We start from the raw sequence: 17,751 nt of genomic DNA on the forward strand, positions 1-17,751 counted from the left end.
CGAGAGCATCATGGCCGGAGGCATTGGATATGTTTTGTCATGCGCATCTCGTGACCATGGGAGACTGGTGACGATGCTCATGACCACTATCTTTATGGATGTGTAATCGGCTATGCACCAGATGGCCTTTCGCCGCCCGGAGGGTAATGTCAGGCGGTTTTGGCACGGGTAGAGTCGGGTTGGTGGTCCAGCCTTGGACCCCCCGCCTCAATTGCCTCCCAACGGTTTGCTCAAACCAAGTCCCATTGGACGGAATAAAAAAACCAGCCGCAGTCCCGATCCAATGAAGGCTCTCCATCGGCCGTTTTTGCGGGTCCCTGAGCGAGCGAGACACCTACTGGTGGTTGTGTCTAACCTCGAGATCCTATCCTGCCTCTCGTGGAGAGCTTGTCCGACAATCATAGTTAAGACTCCTCATCTCCATCCCCCTTCTTGCCCATCCGACGTTTCGATCGGTACACACAGACAAGATGCTTTCCCGTCGCTTGCTACCGCGCTCTGCCGTAAGGTCGGCCTTCAAGCAGTCTTCGTGAGTTCCAATGCCTCAATCCCTTTTGCATTCTTCTGGACCCCCCCCTTACGCCGAGTGTTCTTGGTCTGCCGAGCTCGTTGCCATCACCACCCGTAAATCACTCGCGTCGTTCGTCGCTGACTAGGTACCAGTCTGCCCGCCGTTACCGCTCCCTCCCAACTGTCGCGATGGAGCCGCACATACGCGTCCGCCTCTGGTTCGTTGCCCTCCATTCGAGCAAAGCGTCGAAGCAGTTATTTTTCTTGGCCCCAGCCGTGCTGATAGTTTCGTGAACAGAGGAGAAGGACTTGATCATCATTGGTGGTGGCGTTGCTGGCTACGTCGCCGCCATCAAGGCTGGACAGGAGGGCATGAAGGTACTGCGCATCCCTAGGCACCTCTCCCACAGACGGCACGCTAATCTTATGCCTCTCAGGTCACCTGTATCGAGAAGCGCGGCACCCTCGGCGGCACCTGCCTCAACGTCGGCTGCATTCCCTCCAAGGCTCTCCTCAACAACTCTCACATCTACCACACCATCAAGCACGACACAAAGAACCGCGGTATTGATGTCAGCGACGTCAGCATCAACCTCGAGCAGTTCATGAAGGCGAAGGACACCGCTGTCTCGGGCCTGACCAAGGGTGTCGAGTTCCTCCTCAAGAAGAACGGCGTCGAGTACATCAAGGGCGCCGGCTCTTTCGTCAACGAGCACGAGATCAAGGTTGAGCTGAACGACGGTGGCGAGACCACTGTGAAGGGCAAGAACATCCTGATCGCGACCGGTTCCGAGGCTACTCCCTTCCCCGGCCTTGAGATTGACGAGAAGCGCGTTGTCACCAGCACTGGCGCTCTCAAGCTCGAGAAGATTCCCGAGTCTATGGTTGTCATCGGTGGCGGTATCATTGGTCTCGAGATGGGCTCCGTCTGGTCCAGGCTGGGATCCAAGGTTACCGTTGTTGAGTTCCTCAACCAGATTGGCGGCCCTGGCATGGACACTGAGATCTCCAAGGCCACCCAGAAGATCCTGAAGAAGCAGGGCATCAACTTCAAGCTCGGCACCAAGGTCGTCAGCGGTGACGCTTCCGGCGAGAAGGTCCAGCTTCAGGTCGACTCTGCCAAGGGCGGCAAGCCCGAGACCGTAAGCACATGTCCTCCTGGTTCCATTTTATGGTCATAATAGCTAATCGACATGCCTTTAGATTGACGCCGATGTCGTCCTTGTTGCCATTGGCCGCAGGCCCTACACCGGCGGACTCGGACTCGAGAACATCGGTATGGAGCTGGACGACCGCGGCCGTGTCATCATCGACTCGGAGTACCGTACCAAGATCCCCCACATTCGTTGCGTCGGCGATGTTACCTTCGGTCCCATGCTGGCGCACAAGGCCGAGGAGGAGGCTGTCGCTGTTGTCGAGTACATCAAGAAGGGCCACGGCCACGTCAACTACGCCGCCATTCCCTCGGTCATGTACACCCACCCCGAGGTCGCTTGGGTCGGCCAGAGCGAGCAGGACCTGAAGTCCCAGAACATTCCCTACCGTATCGGTACCTTCCCTTTCAGCGCCAACTCGCGCGCGAAGACCAACCTCGACACCGAGGGTATGGTCAAGATGCTGGCGGATCCTGAGACGGACCGCCTGCTTGGTGTTCACATTGTCGGCCCCAACGCCGGCGAGATGATCGCTGAGGCTACGCTGGCTCTCGAGTACGGTGCGTCTAGCGAGGACATCGCTCGTACGTGCCACGCACACCCTACCCTCGCCGAGGCCTTCAAGGAGGCTGCCATGGCCACCCACTCTCTGCCCATCCACATGTGAGGAGAGTGATCTAGGACGTTGGACCGCCAAGGCTCGAGGGACTCGGGAAAGGCCGAAGAAGACATAAAACAGGAAAATGTATTGCGTCAGAATGGAGGAGGCGGCAAGATAGACGATGGGATCATAGGTAGAGCCAGGGGCGTCTTTCTGGCTTCGCGTATTCAGACTAGCACGCAGGATGCGAGTGTACCAAGGTCTCGGACGCTGTGTACAGTATAATGCATCTATGCTTTCGTCACCAGAACCTACGGAACGTTGTTGGGTCGCCCCATGAAACTAGGACGTCGCCGTGATCGGGGAAACCATCATCCGCATACCGGTTAACAGGGCACGCCGGACAAGGACACTGCCGCCCTGGCCCGAAGGCCATCGCTGAGTACGGATATCGTCGGTACGACTGTCGTGCCAGGCCACCATGCTGGTCGACCGACCAGTAGCTGCTATCGTTTCCACAGCCGCTAACAAGTGGACCAGTGACTGGTCCATTGAGCTGGCTATACGCTCACTAAGTGTCAGGATCATTACTGCGTTCCTGCGAGGTCCATGGCCTTGCATGTGGTGGTCTTCTCTGCACTAAGCTTACAAGTTGATGGGAGCTGCCATGTGATGGTCATACTGCCCACATTGGTATCGATACTGCTCGCAGTCTACAAAGCCCCAGTCTGTCAGTCTGCGCGGCGGAACTCCAGGGTGCGCTTACTATTGTGCAGCCCCGCATGATGGCCGCCTTGGGCTGGGTTGTTGACGATGACAACGGGTGTCTGCCTCACGTTGCAGGGGTGATAACATGCCATGATTAATTGGGAGGTGTCTTGGGAGGCGGCAGTTTCTGATGCGACAACAGTCTACGATAAGGTCATGATGAGTAGAAATAGCGATGGACGGCCTTTCGGACAGACAACGGTTCATATAGATCATGATGTGACACGACGATTGTTTGCCTTGGGAGTTACAGGATCACAAAGTACCTTTGACTGTCGGTACATCAACAAACAATGCGGATCATGTTTGTATTCGTCTTCCTTGATGCGCCAGAAAACTATCCTGTACAGCTGAACAAGGCAGTGCTGCACCGAACTAATCTCTGGAGCCCTGAAGCAAGGTACTGGCCGATCTGCTTGGGGAGGTAGGGAGACAGCTCAGGCACGTACGGAGGCTCCCAGGCGCTTGTGCGGGACCCGCTCCCAAGTTGACACGCTAACGTTCCTTTTGCTCCGCCAAATGGGGGCCGTGACTATGACGATCATCCAGGTACCCTCTCAGACCTTACCTGAAAGAGGTCGGGCCCGTTGAACTGTCCGTCCCTGGCGAATGCATGGTCCCATCAGCTACCGAAGATCCGAAGAAATCGACTGTTGGACACTGTCGACGGGGTCTGATCAGGCACGCAAGGAACCAAGGCGTGGTCCTGCAATCGAACCGGATTGGAGATGGCATAGCAGCAACGGTGGTCCACGCATGTGTGTCTCTGAGGTGGTCCAGCGCTACCCTAACATCGGTCGCAACTTTGCTTCTGCTCTCGACTTGCGGTCCACCACTTCATCTGTCACTTATCGTCAATTCGTTTAATTACAGTCGCCCTGGACCGCTCGCACCTTCCGCTCGTTGTGAAATTGCGCGATGGACGCCCGCAAGCATCGAGATTTACCCCTCCTGTCTCGACGGCAGGTGGAAGGGCTCATCGCGAGTGGACGCACCATTATCATCGTGGACGAACATGTGTTGAAGGTCGACGCATGGCTGAAGTACCACCCTGGCGGTGACAAGGCCATCATGCACATGGTCGGTCGTGATGCCACGGACGAGGTTACAGTGTACGAGTCTTCCAACCTACCACCGGCAGCCGACTGCACGCCATCTGTGCTTTGCTCACCCACCGTACTAACGCATTTCTTCGTTGCAGGTTGCATTCCCCGGAAGCAAGAGAGCAGATGATGCGCTACCGCATTGGCCGAGTAGAGGGACGATGGGAGAACTTCTTACCACCAATCCAGGGAGGGAGCTTCCGCGATATGGCCACAGAAACACCACAGGGCGAAGAGCAGACTTCCACCTCCAGTGATACCGACTCGCGCGAAGCCTCACCCGTCTTTGATGCTGAAAAGCCCCTTGCTCACCGCCGACACAACACCACAACCACCAACACTAGAGGCCACTCCTCGTCGGCCAGCTCAGTATCATCGCATGACGATGACCACAAAATGACACCTACGGGGTTCCTAGACGCCCAAACGAAAAAGGAGATCAGCCTGGACCTCGATCGATACCCGTCACTCGACATCAAAACACAACACGAAATTGTTGTCAAATATCGTCTCCTCAACAAAAGGATACAGGCGGAAGGGCTTTACGACTGCAACTACCTTTCCTATGCCATCGAGATGGTGCGCTACTCTCTCCTCTTCAGTGGCATGCTACTCTTCCTGAGCTGGGGTTGGTATGTCCCGAGTGCCATGTGTCTTGGTATCTTTTGGCATCAACTTGTCTTTGCCGCCCACGATGCAGGTCACATGGGCATTACCCACGATTTCCACATCGACACATGCATTGGCATCTTCATCGCCGACTTCCTGGGTGGGTTGTCCTTGGGCTGGTGGAAGCGGAGTCACAATGTTCACCACATTGTCACCAACTCCCCCGAGCACGATCCAGACATCGAGCACATGCCCTTCTTCGCCGTTTCCCACCGACTTTTGGGCAATCTCTACTCGACGTACTACGACCGACTGATGAAGTACGATGCATTTGCCAAAGTGATGCTATCTGTGCAGTCCAAGACGTATTATCCGATCATGCTGTTCGGCCGCTTCAACCTCTATGTCCTCTCCTGGGATCACCTGATCGCCGGTCGCGCGCCACGGCACGGACCGGCGTGGTGGCATCGTTGGCTCGAGGTGGTCGGCCAAGCGTTCTTCTGGGCTTGGTTCGGGTACGGCATCGTGTATAGGTGCATCCCGACGGCCTGGGACCGGGTTGTCTTCGTCATCGTGAGCCACATGCTGCAGGCGCCGCTGCATATCCAGATCACGCTCTCTCACTTTGCCATGAGCACCGCTGATCTGGGGCCGGCCGAGTCCTTTCCCCAAAAGATGCTTCGCACCACCATGGACGTGGACTGCCCGACCTGGCTAGACTTTTTCCACGGCGGGCTGCAGTTTCAGGCGATCCATCACCTGTACCCTCGTATCCCGCGCCACAATCTCAGGCGGACCCAGAAGTTGGTGCAGGAATTCTGCGTCGATGTCGGTATTCCATACGCACTCTATGGCTTTGTGGACGGCAACAAGACCGTCATCGGCAAGCTCGCCGAAGTGTCCCGACAGGCAGCCATTTTGGCAGAGTGCCAAAAGCATGTCGCGAGTCACGAATAGCAAGACGACTTGATCAGTACATGATGACGGCTCGTTGTTCATGAAGAGGTACTCAATTCAGCACGAGCAGCTCTGTTTGACGATGCTACAGATGCTTAATCTGAGTAGATGAAGGTACCATGTAAATAGAGATAGTATGAGAGCTACATTTCAGGAAGTGGATCAGTACGACTATGGCAATATCTGACATGTCTGAAGCGTGTCAGCTTGCAAGTTCGTCCGCCTACGGTTCCGATGTTGCTGCGCACGTTTGTTATCATGTTGGCTCGCAAACCGAGACGAATGAAATTTGCCAACGCTCGGGACTTTGGAGGCCTGCGACATCCCATTCCCAGCTAATTGGTGGCCGGTGCTGCCCATGTCAGTGAGGTGGAAGGACCAGGGTGGCTCCCCATCCTTGCCGCCATAGTGACCTATGTGTTGCTTCCAAAAGGCTGTCACTTGTCCCGTGGGCTTGGTACCGTCTCCATAGTCCACCCCTGGTCGCCAGGAAGGTGGAAACGGGAACCCAGGTTCAGGCTGAAACAAAGGGCCCAAAAGACTATTTGCCGTCCGTACCTGTTCCTGTTCGATTCGTAGGTACACCAAACGGTGTCTTTGATCGTATCTGCTTTGAGGAGTCCCACTCCCCGCCCACGTCCCTCGTCGGAACAGAGCAATGTTTATAAGCTAGTCACGTTCCCACCCACCTTTCAGGGCAAAGAGCAGCAGTGTAGTCGCATTCGGGCCCGCCCAGGAGAACAGGGCGCGAGGTTCCCGCGGCGATATATGGCTGCCCAAGGCGGAAAAAAAGAGAGGCAGAAGCACACGAAGTGACGGTGATCAACCAGCCGTATCTGGCAAACAATTGTGATTGTCGCGGTGTTACGACCCCCCTCCTCCGAGGCAGCCGGGAAGAGGGCAAGATTTGGATCGCTGGCCTGACCCTGGTCGCGAGCAAATGATGCGTGAGGCCCTCGCAGGAATCCGAGAAAGAAGCAAAGGCCGCCCGCCAGGAAAGCTCTCGCAAGGCCCTGCTCATCCCACCCCTGGATCTAAGTCAGCCCGCCTTTCCCCTCCCTCTTCCCTCCCCGTGCCTCCCCTCAACCACCCCCCCGGAACATGGCCTGGCGTCAGAGAGGGGGGGCAAAAGCAAATTGGTGAAGATGCAGGGTACGCAAGGGCGAGCGGGTATAAGAGACGAGTCGTTGGCCGTTGAAAGGACATGTTTGAAAGTCACGATGTTTGCCGGGGATTCCATTACACAAGACACTGCAAACCTTGACACGGCGAGACGCAGTCAGCTGCAGAGCTTGAGAGGGCCAGCACTCGACTCCACAGCTTGCAGACAAAAGGGTAGAAGGCGCCCTCCATAGGCACCCACGGATAGGCGATCCTCGACCGAAAGCCATTCGCTTTCGCAGCTTCACTTCCTCAGACTCATCCTACGACTTGGCCATGGGGAAAAGTAAGATGGACGAGGCCGCGGCGGCGAGAATTCGAAAGGCACGAGGGGAACAGGTAAGCAACCCCAAGCAATGCCAACCTCCAGCAAGGCCTGGCGCAAAGGGCGCCGAGGTTGGGAGGGCCTGCCGCTGACTACATTGGTGGCAGGATGAATTCGCTAGACGAGCGGCCGTGGCGGCGAGGACGAACAAGGACAACAGCGCCGGGGGTCAAACAGAGCAGCGAGGTGGCAGCGGGCAGAGTGGTGCCAGTGAGTCCAGCGGTGGAAGCCAGCGGAAATGATAAAACGGCCCGAGATGATCAGGCGTGACGTGACGCAGGTCAGGTCGGCGCGGATTGGAACCAGGGGTCAGGATCCGAGTCCCGGGAGGCTGGATCATCATCCACTCTCAGGGCCCCAGTTTGCCAGGGTCGAGCAGGCTACTACGTCGAGCACATCACGGCACTTCAGCCATGGCAACACGGGCAGGTACAGCGAGGGCATCAAGCTCGGATACGATGGATGCGTCCTGGGTGCATTAGAGTGAGAGAAGGGCGGGCTGTCATGAGGAAGTGAATGGGGGAACGAAGTCAGAAAGCCTTGCTCCAGAGGGGGCCGAAACACACCATACCAATTGCTTATAGTGACCCTTGCTCGCCTCCACAACCCACGCTGCTGGGACAGCTTCGGCATCTCCCTGGAAGCTCGTATGGGCATTCTTTTCCCTTACCTCTCTGACGGTCAAAAAAGGATGGATATGTAGATAAGCAACAAGACCCTTGTCGGATCACCCCACGGCCGCAACCGAGATGATGAAGTGGGCCGGAGAGGAAGCGCTTCGGTTGGCCTTCGTTTGCCTTCGTTTGCCAGGCTGTGCCGGGCTCAAGAGTACGTACCTGCTTGTCAGCCTTTTCCTCGCCCAGCCAGCCAGCCAGCCAGCCAGTCAGTACCTGAGGTAAGCAGGGAGCCGACACGGATAGGCTGCACCTGAGCTTTCGTCACATCCTCAACCTCCACTTCATCCAGCCTTGGAAGCACATTCAAGCTCCAATCTTCGTACATCTAAGGCCCCTAGCTCGCAGTCATTGCTTTTCAGCTACACCGCAATTTCCTGAAGCACTCTGTGTTTTCTCTCGCTCTCTGCGCTCCCGTCGAACCGTTGCGTCGTCTCGCCGCCCCGATAAGCACTCAACGCTCGCGCTAGTCTCATCCTCTCAAGCATGACCTAAGTATCCCCGCGACAATGGACGCCAACGTCCAGAGACTCTTGAACGACAAGCTCTATGACAAACGTAAAGTCGGAGCGCTCGAGTAAGTGCATGTGTTGCGAGGCATCTCGAGCAAAATGAAACCCGCTTCCTGAGTGCGTCCCGTTCGCTGATCACTGGGGCTAGGTTGGAACGCGTCATTCGGGATCTTGTAGCCTCCAAAGACTACAACAGAGTTGAAGCGATCCTCGAGCAGCTTTGCAACGAGTATGCATATGCGGTTCATCAGCCCCATGCCAGGAATGGCGGCTTGATCGGCTTAGCAGCGGCTGGAATCGCTCTAGGTTCAGTGCGTCGCCCCCCCCCCCCCCCGGCCGAATAAGAGCCTCTGAGGCCTATACGTCCCCGCTGCCCCTTTGATTGTGTTGCTCACAACTTTTCTCTCGCCAGGAACTAGCTCGTTACTTGGCCAAGATTGTCCCGCCTGTACTCGCATGCTTCACCGATCAGGATGCCAGAGTGCGGTATTACGCCTGTGAGGCCATGTACAACATCGCCAAGGTTGCGAAAGGCGAGATATTGATCTATTTCAACAACATTTTTGATGCTCTTTGTAAAGTAGGGACTGTCGCTAACACTTGTCACTGCCGTCCTTTGCTGATATCCTTGCATAGTTAGGCGCCGATTCTGAACTGTCAGTGAAGAACGGAGCGGAACTCCTTGATCGGCTTGTCAAAGATATTGTCTCCGAGTCGGCAGCCTCTTATGTCTCTGTCCTCGAGACCGAGCCTGAGTTTGGCGGGCCAGAGAAAGACTTCAGCGAGGACCGGCCTCGTCCTCCAACTGCCTTCTCCCTACAGCGGTTCATCCCACTTCTGAAGGATCGAATATGGGTTATAAACCCATTCACTCGCCAGTTCCTCGTAGGCTGGATCACTCTTCTAGATTCTATCCCAGACCTTGAGATTGTCACTTTCCTCCCCGACTTCCTCGCCGGCTTACTTAAGTTCCTGAGTGATACCAACAAGGACGTGCAAGTGGCCACACAGGCCTGCCTGAACAAATTCCTCAACGAAATCAAGAGGATCTCCAGGGTCAAGAAAGGCTTGGCGGAGAGCAAGAAGTCTCGAGAGGGCGGCAAGAGGAAACGAGAGGACTCTGTTGATTCAGGCAGCCTCCGCGATGGCCTGCAGGAAGGCGACGAGATTGACTCTCAGATGTCGGGAGATGACGACGATGCGAGCGCCGAAGAAGACTGGGTGCCTGGGCAGGACGTCCACATCAACTACCGAGAGATCCTCGATATTTTGACGGCGACCTTGGACTCTCCACTAGGTACGTTAAGACACAGCCCCTCCCTCCCTAATAATGCGAAACAAGTATCTCATTACGTATGGCAGAAGACGCAACGTTGCCCGAGTCACTGCGCTGGATCGTTGAGTTCCTCGACATTTGTCCAGAAGAGGTTTTGCCGTTCACGCCCAAGGTTCTTGCGCACATGTTGCCCGCCATGGCAAGTGGCTCAGAATCGATTCGTCAAGCCGCAGTCCGGGTCAACAGTGGTCTGTTGGACTACGTTGTGTCATTATCGGATGAACCTGATATGGGAACGCAGTATCACCACCAATCACGCCTGCCAACGTTCGGAGAACGGCCGGATGGCACTGTTAGTGCTCGTGCCTCCCTTTCCAGCTCCCGTGAGCTCGATGTACGAAGTCCGACGCCCGCCCATAATCGCTCCATCTCAACACCCAGCGCTGTTCCGTCTTCAGCCCACCCACAGGCGGACCTTGACTACGCAGCTGCAGTCAGCGCCCTCACGTTGCTCTTCCTCAACGATCATGAGGCTACGAGGGTGGCCGCCTTGACGTGGCTCATCATGCTGCACAGGAAAGCACCGCGCAAGGTACTAGCATTCAACGATGGAACCTTCCCGGCTCTGCTCAAGACGCTGTCTGATCCAGCAGAAGCTGTCGTGACCAAGGACCTGCAACTGCTATCCCAGATTTCACGCAACAGCGAAGACGACTACTTTTCCAACTTCATGGTCAATCTCTTGCAGCTTTTCGCTACAGACAGAAAGCTGCTTGAAACCCGTGGAAACCTTATCATTCGACAGCTCTGTGTCAGTCTTAGCGCCGAGAGGATCTACAGAACACTGGCAGACTGCATTGAGAAGGAAGAGGATGTTGAATTCGCCAGCATCATGGTACAGATTTTGAACAACAACTTGATTACCGCACCAGAGCTGGCAGATCTTCGGAAGAGGCTACGCAATCTCGAGACAAAGGTACGTCAGCCATATTTTGCAGGGAATCGGCCTGGACTGACGTAGATTCAAGGACGGTCAAGCTTTCTTCGTAGCTCTCTTCCGCTCTTGGTGTTACAACGCCGTTGCGACATTCTCGCTATGCCTGCTGGCACAGGCATACGAGCAAGCATACAACCTCTTGCAGATATTGTCAGTTTGCAGCGTCTGGGGACACATGTAAGACGAAGTTGCTAACCAGGCATAGTGCGGAATTGGAGATGACCGTGAATATTCTTATTCAAATAGACAAGCTTGTACAACTCATCGAATCACCAGTATTCACGTGTAAGTTGTCCCACGCCTTACCGCCGACTTGCGTGGGAAGCTGACATGCGGTGTGCCGCACCTCAGATCTCCGCCTCCAGCTCCTGGAGCCTGAAAAGTTCCCATATCTCTACAAGTGCCTCTACGGACTTCTTATGCTTCTCCCACAGTCATCCGCCTTTGCTGCCCTCAAGAACCGCCTCAACAGCGTCAGCTCGATTGGCTATCTGCATATCACGCCTAGGCCAACGGCGTCAACGTCAGCTGGTGCCAATTTCGACAGACCCAACAGGCTCAAAGGGCGAGAAGAAGCCATTGTAAAATGGGGCGATCTGTTGGAAAAGTTCCGAAGTGTGCAGGAGAAAGCTCGGCGGACGCAGAGGCACGCCGGCGAGGGTCTCGACGACGGCGCCCCGCTGGGTGTCGGTGACATTCGACTTGGTGACGGACCAGAAATGAAGGGAGGATCCAAGGACACCCGCAACATGCCGGGGCCGCCAGTCCCGATGAAAGACCCGTCTACGGCCCCTCCGCCGGTACCTCCGGCTGCTAAGCGGTCCGGTCTCGGGAGGCAGCTGGGCAGATTTGGTGGCGCTGTGGCCGGGAGGGGAAAGCGACCTTGATGGATGTCACCATGGTCGCAGATGTATACTTTGATCAACGAAGCTAGAGTCAGTCCATCGGAGGGAAGACCACCTTTAGTCATCATGATCTTTTCCGGGGACTCTCACGTTCCACGAGACTCTCGAAAACGGCATCTCTTCGGCGTGTGAGTGATTGAAGTTCGCTGCGTAAAGCTTCCAGTTGGTCTCTGGCAGCATCAGCGTCGTGAGGAAGGCCGGCAAACGGAGCTATCTGAGAATCGAGATCCATCTTGCGATTCAAGAGACTTCTATATGCCGACTCCTCTCGCGCAATTTGATCAATGGTGGGATGAAAGGCGGCTGGGGCCGTGTCAATGGCTTTTAGACGGTCCTCGAGCTCGGGCAATTTGTTGGAGAGAGCTTTGATTTTTCTTTGCAATTCCACATTCTGTCGCGGCAGCTCGGCCGAAGGCTTGAACTTCCAGCCCTGCAAGTCACGTAGCAGATCTGCAATGGCGATTTTCTCCGCATCCACGTGAGATTGAAGATCTGTCAGGCGGGCACGCCTCTCCTCTGTCTCCTGCGCCTGTGCCTGGAGTTGGACAAGCGTGACGCCGAGTTCATGAGGTGTCGGCTGAGGGTTGCCGAGATCAACGGAGAGCGACGCCAGTGCATCGAGGGCATTGCGTCCGTCTTGGGGCAGCGCTTCTTCGATAGCCTCAAGGAGGTCCGATTGCATTGAGGCATGGTCAGCACCTCGGTCGGCGGCCTGCGATAGCTCCCTGCGGGCAGAGGCCTCGGCGCGCGCAAAGAGCTGACGCTCCTCGTCTGCGGTTTCATTGAGGGTCGCCAGAGAGAGCAGAACCCTGAGCGTGTCAGGGTTGCGCTCGAAGGACGGGGCGGCCCGGCCTGGGAATTTGGAGGCTAGCCATGTGTCAACGAAGGACCAGTCTTTTGCCGTTGACGCGGCGATGCGTGCGACCGAGGGCGAGAAGATTGCTGCGTGGTCAAGATGGGCCATGGTGATGATGCACCCGGCATCGCACTCCGGCGTCTTGGGTCAGTGGTTGGTGACAGGTACCGAGCGTGTGGGCGAGCACACGTCGACGCGTGCTACATCTTCTAAGATTGATATGAGCGAGTGAGCGGCCTAGATTGACGCGGAGGATGGAGAACAGGGGCCCCGCATCTGAGCTTCCCATGTCACCCGCAACTGTCTACAAGTACCTACCCACCTTGGGCTTGTACCTCCTGCCAGCTGTCCGCTGGCTGCTGCCCCATGCGAAGGCCTCCCCGTTTACTGTGTGCACCATACAGTGTAAGCCGAGCTAGCCAGGTTGGGATAAGGACACTTCTTGCTTCAAGGGTCTACTTCGCGCATCCAGGTACCAGGACCCATTTGAACGACGGAACTTCGCACGACACCTTGCCGCAACCATTCGGACAACTGTCCAAAGCTCGTTGGCCTTTTGCTGCCTCTTGCTTTTTTTTTTCTTACACCTCAATTGCGCATCTTTTCGCAACTCCGCAGAGGCAGCAGTCACCCCCTCTATCGCCTTCTTTTCTACTCCTCTGCTCTGCCGCCATTGCTACCGAGACCTCTCGCCATGCACGTGAACATTTCAACCCTCGCCGTCGCGGCGGCTCTGTTCGCCACACCCCTCGTTTCTGCTCTGAGTGCCGAAAGTATCCCGTCCGATCTTCCTGTCTCCGAACTCCTGTCCTCAGCGCAATCTCACCTGTCCAAGGGCGAGACAAGCGACGCCCTCCTCTACTACGATGCCGCTGTGGCCCGCGACCCCTCCAACTACCTCACGTTCTTCAAGCGTGCCACCACCTACCTATCGCTCGGCCGAACCTCACAGGCCACCGAAGACTACAACAGGGTACTATCCCTGAAGCCTGATTTCGAGGGCGCTCACATCCAGCTCGCCAAGATCCGCGCCCGAAGCGCCGACTGGGAGGGCGCAAAGGAACACTACAAACTGGCCAACAAGGATGCCGCCTCGCCCGAGCTGGCGGCCCTCGACGAGGCTCAAGGGGCAGCTCAGCTGGCCGAGGCCGCCGAGAGGGCGGGCGATTTCGAGACGTGCGTTCACCAGGCTGGAGAGGCGATCATGACGGCGAACCGGGCTGTGTACCTGCGCGAGCTGCGCTCGCGCTGCCGTTTCGCGCGGGGTGAGGTCGAGGAGGGCATGGGCGATCTGCACCACATCCTCCAGATGAGGCCTGGCGATACGACCCCCCACGTTACCATCTCGGCCAACACGTTCTACGGCCTCGACGACCTGAACAACGGCATGGCTCAGATCAGGAAGTGCCTGCACTCGGACCCGGATTCGAAGCCCTGCAAGAAGATGCTGAAGCAGCAGAAGGTCATCGACAAGACACTGACCAAAGTCGCCAAGGCCTTTGAGAAGAACCAGCCCATGACGGGCGTCAAGATGTTGATCGACAATGGCGAAGACGCGGGTCTGATCACCAACATCAAGTCGCAGGTGGAGGAACTCAAGCAGGATGGTACCATACCAGCGAACGCACCATCGGCGCTGTACATGAGGGTCGTCGACTTGGCGTGCGAGGGTTATTACGAGGTTCGTCACTTTCTTGTGACCTGCGTTCTGTATCGCGTGTTTTCCGTGCGTGTGCTAACCTTTCGCGATGCAGATGAACAGCAAGAAGACGAAGCAGTACTGCGACAACGCCCTGGCCCTGAACGAACAATCCTTCTACGGTCTCCTCCACCGTGCGCGCGAGCAGATGGACAAGGAGGAATTCGAGGACGCCGTCCGGACGCTCGAGGAGGCCAAGAACGTCAAGCCCGAGAAGCAGAACATTGTGCGCCCGCTCCAGCAGAAGGCGCAGATCGCCCTCAAGCGCAGCAAGACCAAGGACTACTACAAGGTCCTCGGCGTCACCAACGACGCCGACGCGCGCCAGATCAAGTCGGCCTACCGCAAGCTCTCCAAGCTGCACCATCCCGACAAGGCGCACAAGCAGGGCCTCACCAAGGAGGCGGCCGAGAAGAAGATGGCCGCCATCAACGAGGCCTACGAGGTCCTCAGCGACCCCGAGCTCCGCGAGCGCTTCGACCGCGGCGACGACCCCAACGACCAGGAGCAGCAGCGCGGCAACCCCTTCCAAGGCAGTCCCTTCGGCCACCCGTACATGCACCAACAGGGCCCCGGCGGCGGCGGCAGCCAGTTCAAGTTCCACTTCGGCGGCGGCGGCGGCGGCTTCCCCTTCTGATCTTCTCTGTGCAGCATTTTGAAATTTGGGGGGCCATGAGCGGAACACACGCAGCGCAATGCGCCACGGTGGTGCGCGCGGGAGCGTCAGGAGTTTGTGGAGTTTGATTCTGTTGCAGAAGTAGGCCGTACATACACGTTGAACCTACACGCCAGTTGGCGTTCATGGTGAAAACTCTAATCCAACCGACTGGTCGGACAAGTTCTTGTAGGACAGTGGACGTGAACAGCTGTCGCTTTTGAACATGTAGCCATCATGTGGAGATTCAACACTTTCGTGCAGGGACGTCAGGTGCTTCGATAACCTTTTCTGAAATTGACTCGTATTTGGTCTGGCCCATGTGGCCTCAACGCTGACGTGTTGTCATGTCACCCAACGACACTCTAGTTGAGTTATGTGAAGGGTACCACGCGGTAGGTAGAATCGCTCAAAGAGCGCATCTATGACGCTTCGATTGACCAAGGTTGATTTCCCACAACCCCTCAGATTACACACATAATATTTACACATTGACCGCCGCGAGCTGCGCGTGATGGATGATCATGATGGCGGCCTCTCCCGTCGTCCCCCTCCTCTCTGCCTGCGATGTCCACAATGCGCCGCACATGACGTGTGGTCCTCTCCTTGCCGTTGATGCCATGCCTTCGTCGTTGGGTGGTATTGTACTCGGGGTGGGCAGCATGCTTCGGCATTTCAGATGCGCTCCGTGACTTCTTTTGAGACCGTGCTGTATCAACTTTGCAACTTGAAGGTGAATGTAAGGATCCATCGTCGCCAAAGCCCTGACACCCGTCTTTCGTCGGGAATCCAGGCGCAATGTGCGGAATTGAGCCGTCAATGCACCTCCCGAACCTCCACCCCCCGACTCAGCCTTGCTAGAGGTAGGAGGACCGTCTTACAGCGTATCGTTGCGACGAATGAAGTAGGCCCTGGAATCTGGTTAGCTGGCCAATCCACATATACACAAGAGGAGCGAGGATCACGTACTTGGAGGCCTCGTACGCTGACCAGCAAATGGCCGTGCTGGGCATGGTCGTAACGACACGGGGACCGATTCCCTTGAAGAAGCCTCGTGGGCCCTCGCGGCGCAGAAGCAGCCGGCAGCCAGCCATGAAGCCGTTGACTGTCCTCAGCTCGGGGTCCGTGGCGGTGCCTCTTGTCTGCAGCATCGTCTTGATGACATCCATGGGTGTGGTGAGCGCAGCGGCGAAACCACCGGCAACACCACCAGCCACACAGTGCGTTGTCGGGTCGTAGGTCTTGTCCGGATTCATCGTCGTGGAGATTGACTCGTAGGCGAGGAACTGCAGCGCGGTGAAAGGCACTGTCATGGAGAGCGTCGTGGGGTAGGACACGTAGAAGGCGCCCAGGCCCTCCGACTTGTAGACGTATCGTGCGCAGTCGGTCATGGATCGGTACATCTTGGCCGAGTTCTGGATCTGCATGCGCTGCTTGATGACTGTAGTAAACCGACGAGATCAGTATGTCTTGCCGCCAATTGCTGAAACAACCAAGCTCATAATGTGGAGACGAGTCGTACCATCAAAGGGGTTCATGAGGGCATCACTGGCAATGGTCGCGCAAGCTCCGCTGGTCGCTGCCGCCAGAGGGTGGTGCACACCAGCTTGGTTGCCGCCCATGACATGCTTGACGGCCTCGTACGTCGCAAAGTAAACGGCGTGCGCGGGCCCTGCACCTGCAACGACGCTGGACATGCCTCGCCAGAGACTGAGAAAGCCTTCTCCGGTGGCCATCTTGTAGGTTCCCTGGATGACTCCATTGTACGCGGTAGACGCTGTGGGGTTCAGGACCTGCATGCGCGTCTTGATGGCATCGATCGGGTACATGACGGTGTGCTCCTGGCGATGCTATTAGTACTGGAAAACTCGACAGGGTCGTCCTCCGGACAGGCAAGGGCGCCACGTACTGCTATGCCTGCAAAAGCCCCTGCAGCCATATTTTGGAGCAGGGAGAAGTTGGGTGGCAGAGATTCATAGCTGGAATGGACATCATGTCAGCACAATCGTTCGCATTGCGATAGACCGTTGTTGGCAGGGCGCACTCGTATTCTTCCTCGACCGGCTCGGCAGTTGGCTGGGCCATTGCGGCCACAGCTTCGGGCGCTTCGCCGAAAGGCTTGGGCTGGAGAGCCGCCAGGGTGACGGCTGGGAGGATGTAGGAAGGGATGCGATGGATGTGGTCGTCGAGGTAGGACGTGCTCTTTCTGCAACGGTGTCCGCGAACAGCCCGTCGAAGGATTGCAGGCGCGATGAAAGAGGCAGGCGTGGAGGTCGGGGACGGACCGGCGATCGGTTCGTGCAAATGGTATAGAAGTACGATCAACCGTCAAGCAAAAAAAGGTGATAAGGACGTATCCAACAGCTCCGGGGGAGGGCAAGTGCGTGAGTTTACGTGTCAAATGTACACTTTCGCTTCTGGCTGTTGAGGTGAGCCTGGTACGGTACACGACTCATCAACGAGAGCGAGGGAGGCGGCCGAAAAAATTCAAAGCTGATTTGCGGCGAGCTGCGAGCTGCGGGCTCGGAGATGGGCCTCGCCGGGCCGTGCTTGGGGGGATCAATGTACCTATCATGCTTGCTATCGTGCACGTATACATTCCTGCGCCAACCTACCCACCCACTAACTCCGCCATCTGATTAGCACCGAGGCCCCCCACACGTACGCACCTACGGAGTCACGCCTAGTGCACCTATTGGGGTTTGGGCACTGAGCCTCGGCGCTGCTGTTCCAGTGTTACCCGCGTCAATGACCGTGTCATTATTACCAAGTTCAGATTCGTGGGTGTCCGTCCTCGGAGATACGACTTTCTTTATGAGCAGGTAGAATAATATCTATTTCGATGAAGCAGCGAATGCTAGACAGCGCGGGACTACTCACCCCTAATGTGTCGCCTCGGTTCACCGGTTCACCGAAATCGAGCGCTTCCTCTGCCAAAAGAAAAAGAAAAAAAAGAGTTGTCCTCAGCCTTGACATGAGGAGTATAATA

The 17,751-nt window shown here is 56.5% G+C and overlaps 7 protein-coding genes across 7 annotated transcripts; 4 read left to right on the forward strand and 3 right to left on the reverse strand.

Annotated features, from left to right (window-relative positions):
- Nucleotides 1–470: 470 nt before the first annotated feature.
- On the forward strand, nucleotides 471–2,331 carry LPD1 (dihydrolipoamide dehydrogenase precursor; the record flags this gene model as incomplete). Its single annotated transcript, XM_028635088.1, has 5 exons — nucleotides 471–529; nucleotides 664–728; nucleotides 809–888; nucleotides 948–1,652; nucleotides 1,714–2,331. 5 exons carry the CDS (start codon nucleotides 471–473, stop codon nucleotides 2,329–2,331), a joined length of 1,527 nt encoding a protein of 508 aa, XP_028492330.1.
- Nucleotides 2,332–2,607: 276 nt separating this feature from the next.
- On the reverse strand, nucleotides 2,608–3,125 carry D7B24_000841 (uncharacterized protein; the record flags this gene model as incomplete). The annotated part of the gene is made up of 2 exons (XM_028635089.1): nucleotides 2,608–2,825; nucleotides 3,032–3,125. 2 exons carry the CDS (start codon nucleotides 3,123–3,125, stop codon nucleotides 2,608–2,610), a joined length of 312 nt encoding a protein of 103 aa, XP_028492331.1.
- Nucleotides 3,126–3,951: 826 nt separating this feature from the next.
- Nucleotides 3,952–5,702, forward strand: D7B24_000842 (uncharacterized protein; the record flags this gene model as incomplete). Its single annotated transcript, XM_028635090.1, has 2 exons — nucleotides 3,952–4,145; nucleotides 4,235–5,702. 2 exons carry the CDS (start codon nucleotides 3,952–3,954, stop codon nucleotides 5,700–5,702), a joined length of 1,662 nt encoding a protein of 553 aa, XP_028492332.1.
- A 1,437-nt stretch (nucleotides 5,703–7,139) lies between these two features.
- Nucleotides 7,140–11,534, forward strand: D7B24_000843 (uncharacterized protein; the record flags this gene model as incomplete). Its single annotated transcript, XM_028635091.1, has 12 exons — nucleotides 7,140–7,202; nucleotides 7,296–7,398; nucleotides 7,469–7,508; nucleotides 7,558–7,671; nucleotides 8,359–8,439; nucleotides 8,523–8,685; nucleotides 8,787–8,954; nucleotides 9,011–9,671; nucleotides 9,737–10,626; nucleotides 10,679–10,797; nucleotides 10,853–10,932; nucleotides 10,999–11,534. 12 exons carry the CDS (start codon nucleotides 7,140–7,142, stop codon nucleotides 11,532–11,534), a joined length of 3,018 nt encoding a protein of 1,005 aa, XP_028492333.1.
- Nucleotides 11,535–11,616: 82 nt separating this feature from the next.
- D7B24_000844 (uncharacterized protein) lies at nucleotides 11,617–12,516 on the reverse strand (the record flags this gene model as incomplete). The annotated part of the gene is made up of 1 exon (XM_028635092.1): nucleotides 11,617–12,516. One exon carries the CDS (start codon nucleotides 12,514–12,516, stop codon nucleotides 11,617–11,619), a length of 900 nt encoding a protein of 299 aa, XP_028492334.1.
- A 586-nt stretch (nucleotides 12,517–13,102) lies between these two features.
- On the forward strand, nucleotides 13,103–14,744 carry D7B24_000845 (uncharacterized protein; the record flags this gene model as incomplete). The annotated part of the gene is made up of 2 exons (XM_028635093.1): nucleotides 13,103–14,089; nucleotides 14,163–14,744. The coding sequence occupies 2 exons, from the start codon at nucleotides 13,103–13,105 to the stop codon at nucleotides 14,742–14,744; spliced, it is 1,569 nt and encodes a 522-aa protein (XP_028492335.1).
- Nucleotides 14,745–15,639: 895 nt separating this feature from the next.
- Nucleotides 15,640–17,397, reverse strand: MRS3/4 (Fe(2+) transporter; the record flags this gene model as incomplete). The annotated part of the gene is made up of 6 exons (XM_028635094.1): nucleotides 15,640–15,673; nucleotides 15,732–16,203; nucleotides 16,285–16,603; nucleotides 16,672–16,741; nucleotides 16,807–16,968; nucleotides 17,390–17,397. 6 exons carry the CDS (start codon nucleotides 17,395–17,397, stop codon nucleotides 15,640–15,642), a joined length of 1,065 nt encoding a protein of 354 aa, XP_028492336.1.
- Between the last annotated feature and the right edge of the window lie 354 nt (nucleotides 17,398–17,751).

Source organism: Verticillium nonalfalfae (genome assembly GCF_003724135.2).
Source record: "Verticillium nonalfalfae strain VnAa140/NRRL 66861 chromosome Unknown scaffold_113, whole genome shotgun sequence".
Lineage (NCBI taxonomy): Eukaryota > Fungi > Ascomycota > Sordariomycetes > Glomerellales > Plectosphaerellaceae > Verticillium > Verticillium nonalfalfae.